Raw genomic sequence first — 11209 nt, forward strand, 5'->3', positions numbered from 1 at the left:
ATTGCTTCGAATCACTGCATTCATCTCATATGCTTTACAATAGTATTGATCAAGATTATGATAGCATGTCACTTCAGAAATTATCTTTGTTATCGTTTACCTACTCGAGGGCGAGTAGGAACTAAGCTTGGGGATGCTTGATACGTCTCATCTATAATTTCTTATGTTCCATGCTACTTTTATGATGATACTCACATGTTTTATACACACTTTATGTCATTACTATGCATTTTTCAGCACTAACCTATTGACGAGATGCCGAAGAGCCAGTGTTTTTGGTTTCAGAAATCCTACAAAGGAAATATTCTCGGAATTGGACGAAATCGACGCCCATGGTCTTATTTTTCCACGAAGCTTCCAGAAGACTGATGGGGATACGAAGTGGGGCGACGAGGCGCCGCCACCATAGGGTCGCGCGGCCAAAGGGGGCCCGCGCCGCCCTATGGTGTGGGCCCCTCGTCAGCCCTCCGACTCTGCCCTTCCTCCTACTTATAGCCTTTGTCGTGAAAACCCCTGTACCGAGAGTCACGATACGGAAATACTTCCAGAGACGCATCCGTCGCCAATCCCATCTCGGGGGATTCAGGAGATCGCCTCCGGCACCCTGCCGGAGAGGGGAATCATCTCCCGGAGGACTCTTCATCACCATGATCGCCTCCGGATTGATGTGTGAGTAGTTCACCCCTGGACTATGGGTCCATAGCAGTAGCTAGATGGTTGTCTTCTCCTCTTGTGCTATCATGTTAGATCTTGTGAGCTGCCTATCATGATCAAGATCGTCTATTTGTAATGCTACATGTTGTGTTTGTTGGGATCCGATGAATATGGAATACTATGTCAAGTTGATTATCAATCTATCATATATGTGTTGTTTATGTTCTTGCATGCTCTCCGTTGCTAGTAGAGGCTCGGCCAAGTTGATACTTGTAACTCCAAGAGGGAGTATTTATGCTCGATAGTGGGTTCATGCCTCCATTGAATGCTGGGACGGTGACGAGAAAGTTCTAAGGTTGTGGATGTGCTTGTTGCCACTAGGGATAAAATATCAATGCTTTGTCTAAGGATATTTGTGTTGATTACATTACGCACCAACTTAATGCAATTGTCCGTTGTTTGCAACTTAATATCTGGAAGGGGTGCGGATGCTAACCCGAAGGTGGACTTTTTAGGCATAGATGCATGCTGGATAGCGGTCTATGTACTTTGTCGTAATGCCCTGATTAAATCTCATAGTAGTCATCGTGATATGTATGTGCAATGTTATGCCCTCTCTATTTGTCAATTGCCCAACTGTGATTTGTTCACCCAACATGCTATTTATCTTATTGGAGAGACACCACTAGTGAACTGTGGACCCCGGTCCATTCTTTTACATCTGAAATACAATCTACTGCAATACTTGTTCTTTACTGTTTTTCGCAAACAAACATCATCTTCCACACTATACATTTAATCCTTTGTTTACAGCAAGCCGGTGAGATTGACAACCTCACTGTTATGTTGGGGCAAAGTACTTTGATTGTGTTGTGCAGGTTCCACGTTGCCGCCGGAATCCGTGGTGTTGCGCCGCACTACACTCCGTCACCAACGACCTTCACGTGATCCTTGACTCCTAGTGGTTCGATAACCTTGGTTTCTTACTGAGGGAAACTTGCTGCTGTACGCATCACACCTTCCACTTGGGGTTCCCAACGGGCGTGTGTTCTACGCGTATCACTATGGTCTAATTTGTTTGTTTGTGTGCACCAATTTGGACCAATATATTGTACTTCTTCCACAACAAAGTCTTTGTAAGCTTCACAACCAATATTTTCACAACTTTTCGTTGGAGTTGTGTGTGTATGCAGGACAACATCATCACATACTTCACCACAACAAATCTGCGTGCCAGATAAAATTTTATTTCCGTCTATATGAAACATCATGATATGCTAATAATATTTGGTAGTAGGACGGAAGGGATCCAATCAAAATATGGTAGTCCTTAATTTTACAAAAGACCGCTAAGTGCTTCACATTATACACATACACACACGCACGCTCACACGCACACAGAGCCAAATTAAAGAAACAACTAATAACTAAGCGTCCTCCTTATCGTCAAAGGATATGACGATGAACTCGCCGTCGCTGGTGACTCCATTTCCGGGCCATGGTTCCTACGTATCATCGACGGCTACATCCTCTATGGAGCATGGTTCCTATGCATCATCGGAGGCTACATCTTCTATGGAGCCCGATGCCTCAACATTGTCCTTTGGAAGGGCTACCTAAGCACGGGGACCTGCATATTTCAAGGGCTTCCTAGGCGGCCTTGCGCCTTGGTGCTCGGCTAACCTTCTTACTTTTCTTCTTGGTGCGTAGCTATGGACGCTCCCGGTCCTCGCGGAGAGACTCAAGGACTCCTCCAGCACACAATGCACCAAAACTTCTTCATGTTGCGCCGACATGTTGGATGCCTCCACCACCATATGCTCATGCACATCCTCCCCTCCATGTCGTTCATCTCATTGTTTGAGCTAACATCTAAAAACTCCTCTGATGTCGATAATGAGTGAGGTCGATGAAGATCCCCCCCCCAGCTCCATGTGGTGATGAATGCTCCTCGTCCACATTAGACGGCACAAGTTCAATGTAACCGAGAGTGGATTGGCGGGGAGGCATGGTGCTGATGTGAGAGGCGGACGGCAAGAAGATTGAGCAAGGAATTTTATAGGTGATGATGTAAACGGCGTGAACATTATGAGAGTTCGTATTGAGTCCTATTTCATAAATGGCGATGATTATTAATTCATAGAAAAGCGGGAAAACACTACACACAACCAAAGTATCAAAACCATCTGACATGTCGCTCAACAAAAGCAACACTCAAAATAAATAAACCGTAGCTAATACACTTCACATGATTATTCTAACTAAAACATGTGCAATAATAGGTACATACACTAAGGTTCAGTTCGCATCGTTGTGTGTGATAATTCACACGCGGCCGGAGGAAGTTTTCCGTTTGCGGTGACTCCGGAAAGGACACTGTGTAGGCCGTGGGGACCTGGTCGCTTTTTTTTTAAGCATCAACCTGGTGTGGCTTATCTTTCATAAGAATAACTCCTCAACATAGGTACAAAAAATTTGAATGTTGTGTGGCACTTTAAGTTTCTACATAAATTTCTTACGAAAATGGTGAGTAGCATTAATCATGTCCACTACCATAGATTTGACCTTGAAGATCTCAAAAAGGCGGAGCTTCCATCTAATTACATCGAGTTTCTAAGTTAAGTGGCATACATCAATCATTGAACCAAGTGAGCACCTACCCACTTGTTCCAATGGTTTGTTTGTTGTGACATCTTCTACGAAGACATCCTTGCTCTAAATACTAATGTTATATAGATATAGGTTTTTATGAGTAAGCAGGGTCTCTCTAGCCAAGTATCTTCCCAAAATATAGTGCATGGCTTAACATTATGGCTAAATGGTTAACACTTTACCTCGAGGCAATATACACACATCCATAAAACATAATTACTCCGTCCACAAATAAGTATACTTTTGGACATGTCTTAAGTTAAGCTTTATTAACATTGATCAACTTCCTAGAAAAAAATAGCTGCATTTATGACAGTAAATTAATATTGCTATATTTATCTTGACCTGTCAAAATTTGGTTAAAGTTTAAAATGTTTGCTTCTAGAAAAATATAAGGTACACTTATTCGCGGATGGAGGGAGTATGTTGCGTTGACGAAGGTGCTTCTTCAAATTAGTATTTAATGGATTTTCTTTAATAAGTTTGGAAGAAAGACACGAAGTATGACTACCTAGAGAAGAAAGTAGTAAGCAAGTTGAGCACCAATCCAACAATGTCCCAACAAACTTTCACCAAATATACTATCTTGTGTTATATGCATTCTGTTCAGGGCATATAGAAATTGTAGTATAGTAATATATGATGATCGGTGGCCAATGTTTGGACCAAACATCTTTAAACATTCTGTCTAACCTTCCCCCTTTGCTTGCAAAAGCCAAAAACATGCAGATTCTATATTTGTTAAGACTGCAAAATAGCAGGGAGTTGCAACAACCAGCAATAAAAATGCCAAAGAGTTGAAGGCTTCAGATTTGAACTCCCTGCACATCAGCTGGTTACTTGTACCTTCGCTTTAACAGGTAGCTAGAAGCAAACGGAATTAAAGGCGATTACCACATAAGTTGAGCTTGCGGTTGGATGGTTTTTGTCTATTTCTTGCAGGTATTTTGTTCGGTTGTTCATGTAGTTCCATCCGGTAACTCTACACAAGTTTTTTTATTTGCGAGAACCTACCCAGTGTATATTAGTACCACTGCACTGTGTAAACTCTTTCATCTTAGACTAGTATTTTTTGGCATTTTTCAAATAAAAGTTAAATAATTTTATTTTTTTACTGACTAACTAACTCCTGAGAAAGTGTTTGTCTAAAACATGGTGTACTTTGGAACAAATGTAGTTAAGTAATTCCATTAATTTGTTACTATATGATGCACGATTATTTTTTGCTAACAGGAGGATCTCACAGACTCGACAACGATAAACGATTATTTCTTTTGACGATCTTAACGCCATTTTCTTTTTGTACTGTATTTTCACAGACAGATATAACACAACAAGCTCTCAGTTGAACGAGAATGTAAGAGACTACCAGTCAACAAAACTTCAAATTAACCAGAAGAAACCAACGATGTGCCAGAAACTTTATTTGATGGTTCGACACACGATCATCACAGTTCTAATTAACGCCCTCCTTGATCGCTGCCATTAACAATGCATGCATGCATACGCCTATCTAACCAGTTAATTACCAATTAATGACGATGCTATGCTCTAACAACACAGATCGATCAACGGATTGACGGATGCCGCAGAGCCCGCTTCCTGCGATCGATCTGTCCAGGCCTCAATTCAGGAGGACACACCGACGCCGAGGAAGTCGATGAACGGTGGCGCGTCTTTAGTCTTCGCTGTCTTCGGCGTTTCGCCACTGTCAACATTATGGTAGTCCTTCCTCTGGTGATGGTCATGGCCGGCGCCACGGCCATCGAAAGCTAGTGCTTCTCTTGGAGATGGAGAGGAGAAAGCGATGGAGAGCGAAGATGGCGCCGGTTGCTTGCCGCCGTCCACGATGTAGCTGCTGTACCTGGACAGCAAGTTCTTGCTGCCTGAAGCACCGTAACCATTGAACAGTACCGGGGTAGAGGAAGGCGCCGCCGGTGAGGTGAAGAAGCCGCCGCTACCAGGCTTGGAGAAGCCGAAGCAAAGAGATCCCGCCGACGCGCCGGCGAAGTCGAGCTGGGCGCCCCCGCCGCCGTAGGAGTAGGCCGGGAAGGTGGATGAGGAGGCCTTAGCGAGGAGCCGGCAGCGCTCGCGGCTGCGCCGAGCCCTGACGACGTGCCAGTGGTTCTTGACGGCGTTGTCGGTACGGCCGGGGAAGTGGCGGGCGATGAGCGCCCACTTGTTGCCGTGGACGCGGTGCGCCGCCAGCAGACGCTCCTCCTCCTCCTCCGTGAAGGGACGCTTGTTGATCCGCGGGTCAAGCTGGTTGAACCACCGGAGACGGCAGCTCTTGCCTTCTCATCCATGCACATAATTTAATTGCCACAAATTAGTTAACGTGTTAAAAGAAATAAACAGTACTTATCAGACCAGAAATCTTCACCGGTGTAAATTATTAATTAATGAACGAAAAAAAAATCCGAATTCAGCTTAGCTCATTAGCGAATGAAGATACTCTTCATAGCTAAACTTTAAATTTACAAAACGAGTGGAAAAAAATCATATATAGCTCAGTGTAATGTTTTTTTTTTTTGGCATTCTAGGGCAAACTTTGATGGTCAATTGCAAAATATGCACACTCAAGAGAGCATGTACGCATTAGAAGAGGTCAGGGCACACAAAGGTGATTGCGTGCAGATCGATCTAGTTGCATCAACCTGCATGCAAGCTTGAGAGACGATTGAAGAAATTAGCAGTAGGTTTAGCCGTGTAGGTGATCAACTCTTGACACATGCACCCATATATACATGAATGTTTCACATGTAGCATGTATGTACATAAAACTAACGGTGCTTTTGCCTGGTGGTTAATCAATTAAGGTTGTTTTAGTGTTGTTTTTTAAAGAGAGACTAGGGAGAGCTTCCTACTGCCTTTGTTTTATCAACTAAAAATTGCACAAGATTTTAGTTGTGTATTGTTTTGTTCCCTTTTCCTCATATTATGGAACTTAATTTGTTCTGGGGAAAATAGTGCTGATTTTATTTGTGTGAAACTAAAAGAGAAACATTTTCCATCTGAAACAGTTATTTTAAGGAAACAACTAATTTGGGGATTCTAAAATTTATGTATCATGCATACAGAGCAATTAATTAATTTCATACCTGATGACCTTTATGTCCATTTAACTAGATTTGTTTTTGCAAACAGGATAATACTAATCTTTCTCAAATGCCAAGAATAAGTAGGAGAACTGTGTATCTTTTCATGAAAGGATAGGAAAATGTTACACTTTCAAGTACCAGGGAACTTACGTGTCCTTGAACAAATTCAACAGATTATTGCGCACACTAGTTAATCAAGAAATTTTATCATGCTAATGTATTTTGTTTTTGTTTCTTGGAATAGCGTGGAAGTAAAACTCAGCAACGAGACAAAATTAACCTTTAATTCTTCTACCCTCGATCTGTTCTCGATAAGCCTTTTATCTCCAAGAGATCCACTAATTATGCAAGAACAAAAGCTGCATATTGCAACATGGTATGCTTTCCATTCCTCTCCACAAGGATTTTCTTTGTAGAAGCATCAATAGAGAACAATACACATAATTATACAGAAATTAATACGGAAACGGGAATCAGGATGTATATAGATCAACCACTAGTTTTGAACACAAATCGCATCAACAAAAGTAGGAATCTCAAAATTGCTGTATGCAACATAATCTCAAAAGAAAAGAAACCCCTTTTTGGAAACAGTCGATCGATGATGAAAGAGAAGACCAGCTAGTTGACCCACCTGATCTGCCCTCGAGCTTCTCGGCTATGGAGTTCCAGTTCTGGGGGCCATACTTCTCCACGAGTTGCCGCAGCTTCTCGTCCTCCCCTGGCCGCCAGTGACCCCTCGGGCACAACGACGGCTTCCCGCTGCCGTCCGAGGTGTTGGTGGTCGATGACGACACCGCCGCCATCAACCGTGGCTGGAGAGAAGAGTATGACGATCGAAGACCTGCCTGGCTTGCTAGCGAGAGAACTCCTTATTGCTCCGTTAAGCGAAGACAGGAAACCAATGCGTTCTTGGTCTAGAATGAGTTATTGGCTAAAGTCAGAGGGTGTATATAGAGGTAGAGTGAGAGAGAAGGCTAAGCTGTGGTGTGCTAGCTTTACCCATATTTATACACACGTAATGACACGCATTTTGGCCTAGGGTTTGGATGAGAGGTCCCTTTAGTTTAGTTTTACACGACAAGAGACAGGGCTGCTGTGATGCATGCATGCTCTTACACCCCCTGTGTAATTATTAATGTGTCTATTATTTACTCTCTCTCTCTCTCTTTCCCTCTCTCTTCCTTGTAGGATTAGCTACCGCATGTCCATGTCATCTCTATCTCTCACCAACTTGGTTGCCCTGTTTGGCTATTCGCCAGAGACCACTCCTCTCACAACTCCCATCCAACACAAACCTATCGCTGGATTACTTCCAGCTAACATAAATATGTGTACTTCTCTCTAACTTCCCTAACAATATTCTCCTCCGTATGCAATGCAACACATCATCAACTTTCTTAACAAACGATCTTATCTAAACAACTCTACCCTGTTGTATGTGTTCTTGACGATTCATTTAATCTATGTCGTTTGTTCAGATACCTATTTAGTATTACCTCAGGTATGTTTTGGACATCAACATGATATCCAATGTCCTTTTTTTGACGTGAATATCCAATGTCCTTTTCATTAAATTTTAATTTACTTTAGCTAAAATATAATTAATATTTTATAGAACGGAAGCTTTAGTATAACAAGGTGAATAGGTGATAATATGTGCACATGAAAATTTCAAACGCGAACTTTCTGATGTTTAATGTTACACATAAACAATTTGAACTATTTACATTCTAATTGTTGTCTCATTTCTATGAATTTACCTCATTTACCCTTTAACCAACATAATTCAAGCAATTAACAAAAAAAATGTTATGTGACAAGTTGTTATTGTCAACATCTGAGTGCATCCCCAATAGGGCAAACCGTTCTATCTCTGCCATTACAACCATCCACAGAAACAGCAACCGTCGTAATGGCCAATGAGCAAGCACACAGACAAGGAAAGTGGTTGGCTGCATGCATCTTGCAGAACAGAAGCCCAGAACCTGCAAACCTTTGCAGTATGGGATGTGTTGCAGAAATGGGATGCATTCAAGCATTCCATGCCGCCCACTGTTCATTGTGTATGGGTAATATGGAGTAACATGTATATCTTGATGTGAGTGAGAACAGTTGATCGGTACATGCAGACATATATGCACTCTGCGTTGTAAATGTGATCACCAGCATGTGGCCTGCAGGGATGTTACTCTGTACTATTAATTGCTACATTTGATGTACACATGTAACTACTAAGCAGAATGTGCTCTTCCAAGGGTGTCCTGGATTAATTGGGACCGGCTTTACTTGGACTGCATGGATTTTATTTTTGCAGGAAATCTGAAAATAATAGCAATTGAAGCAAACATCTTAGCTTCATGATTAATCCAGATATTCCATGGTAAAAAAATGCGGCTGTTCATATGTGTGCGATTTTTGGACACCATAAGCATATTTTTTAAATGTGCGCCATTTGGTTAAAATTGTACTAAAATACTCCGTCTAAGAAATTTTAAACATGGATTTACCCCCATTTTAGCATTAATTTTGTTATATAAGACTGAATGTGTGGTCGATGTGGCACGACAAAACTTGTAAAGATCATAGAGCATCATTGATGATCATGCCAAGCCTTCTCTTCACCTTCAGTTCCATTCCTCATCACCGTGAGATTGAATCATTTGGAACCTAACCTCCCGGGTCGCCTCACAGGCGACTCTGGAGGCCTCCACGCCGCCACCTCTCGGGCTCCTCGATCCGCTGTCCTGTCTACCCTACCGCCAGGGGAGGAGGCTGCCCGTCGGCGGATGGCGGTGGTGGGGTGCCCAATAATCTTTGTTCTCCTTTTTTGCTGGTTCTAGATGTCATCTTCTCCCATCCTCTCGTCACCACCGATCCGGCCGCCGCTGGTCGCCCCTGATGTGGTTGCATCCAGCTGCTCCCCAGAAGGACGGTGGCCGCTGGTCACCCCTGATGTGCGTCCTCTTCTATCGGGCCGCAGCTGGCCGGTATAAGCGCATATCGCGAATCAGGCAGCGTCGCGAGCGGCCGGCCAAAGCATGTACGTATTGCTGGATTGGACTTGTACGCACCATGTACATGCCAGCATCGGGCTGACTCATTGATGGACATGATCAAGATGGCTGCACACCCACCTGAGGTTGCCGCCGATCTGCCCTGCTTGGGGATGGCGGTTCCTTCGGGCTGTTGGGTTATGCATGGGATCTGATGGCCGTCGACTGGATGTTGAATTGCAGGGCTTCAACCTGGTTCTTGGCTCTTCGTCAACAACGTCTACCATTCCATCGATGTTTTAAATAAAGGTAGCGGTCTTTGGATTCCTCTCTCTCTCTGTGATGAAGAACTTCCTGTCGCCGATCGTCATTGATCTTGGGCGGACTGCCGAGTTACGGAAGACTCCGTCCGTCAATTCCAAATGGACGACATGCCTGGAATTTGCCGGTGCGGATGGTGTTTCGATCGCGTGCATCCATGTTTTTTCTGACCGTTTTATTTCAGAGGAGGCGTTGTGAAGCTCTGCGCTCTGTTGCCATCATGAGACATGCCTTAGTTTCACTGTGAAGTTAAACGGTGGCATAAAAGCCGGGAACTGAAAACTGGCAATGGAAGTTTTAGTCCTGGGGGTGTAGCGGGATTCCGTCTTGGTGATCTGTGACTTGGAGTAGCGGAATTGACAAGTGGGAGCAACAACACATGAGAAATTCAGTGTCTAAACCTGCAGGGTGAAAACCTAAGGTCTGGCCTTAATTGGTTGTGTCTGGCAATGATATTGTTGAAGGTATTGTTTTGTGAGTGCGGACTTTCTCCGGGCTGAAAACCTATGGTCTTTGATCAGGGCGATAATAGCGCTTGTGCACTACTCCCTTCTTGGAGGCATCGTTTTTGGAGTTGATGGATTTCTAGTCTGGTGGTGTTTGTGGTCAGTGTCTTTTTTTTTGGTTGTGTGCATCTGTATTGTCATTAGGGCACTCGTTGTTGCAGAGGCTATGTGTAATTGGTATCTTCATGATATTAATATATTCCCTTTATTGAAAAAAAATCCTCATCACCGTCAATCATCACCTAACAATTTGCCCAACGAACACACATCAGAAAAGAGGGCTCAAAATTTCAGAAAGGGAATTTTCACTAGATGGGATAATTATTGTCCTAAATGCATAACTAGAGGGTAAAGTGGAATTAACTCTACTTTTATCCTCTAACCTACTCCCTCTGTCTGGAAATAGGTGTACTAGGTTTTTCCTTTGAAGTTTGACCAACTATATGGGAAAAATACAAATATTTGAAACACCAAATTATCACTAGATGCATCTTGAAAATGTAATTTCATATTATACTAGTTTCATGACATAAATACTGCTACAATTTTCTATACGGTTGGTCAAACTTAGAATTGTTTGTTTTGGACAAAATTTAACGTACACTTACTCCTGGACGGAGAGAGTAGTGATTATCAGCATATATGTACATGTACTTTGGTAGTTCATGGGATTTTACAAGAGGAAACAAGCGTTTAGTCCAAGCCCTCGGAGTTCATGGTTCTCTTTTGTTTCTACTGCCGGTTCTCAGTTTATGTTTGGGTTGCAAAAATACAAAATTGGCTAGATCTCCCAAGTTTTGAACCCTGTGATCAGAGACGAAAGTAGATACCATAAAAAATTGGTTGGTTAAGGCGGTTCAAAATAGTAGTCTCAACTGAAGACTCTTCTGTTTCTTGTTATGCTGGTCTTGTTGGTTGGAAGGAGTGGAATGCGGGAGTATTTTGAAACTTCACAGCCTTGCCATCTACTCTCTCTGTT

General features: G+C 42.9%; 1 protein-coding gene across 1 annotated transcript; it reads right to left on the bottom strand.

The window, feature by feature from the left end:
* Window positions 1–4694: 4694 nt before the first annotated feature.
* On the bottom strand, window positions 4695–7351 carry LOC124699620 (transcription factor MYB56-like). Its single transcript, XM_047231898.1, has 2 exons — window positions 7042–7351; window positions 4695–5600 (listed from the first exon to the last, which is right to left on the bottom strand). The coding sequence occupies exons 1-2, from the start codon at window positions 7211–7213 to the stop codon at window positions 4936–4938; spliced, it is 837 nt and encodes a 278-aa protein (XP_047087854.1). The 5' UTR covers window positions 7214–7351; the 3' UTR covers window positions 4695–4935.
* Between the last annotated feature and the right edge of the window lie 3858 nt (window positions 7352–11209).

This window comes from Lolium rigidum, chromosome 3, assembly GCF_022539505.1.
Source record: "Lolium rigidum isolate FL_2022 chromosome 3, APGP_CSIRO_Lrig_0.1, whole genome shotgun sequence".
NCBI lineage: Eukaryota > Viridiplantae > Streptophyta > Magnoliopsida > Poales > Poaceae > Lolium > Lolium rigidum.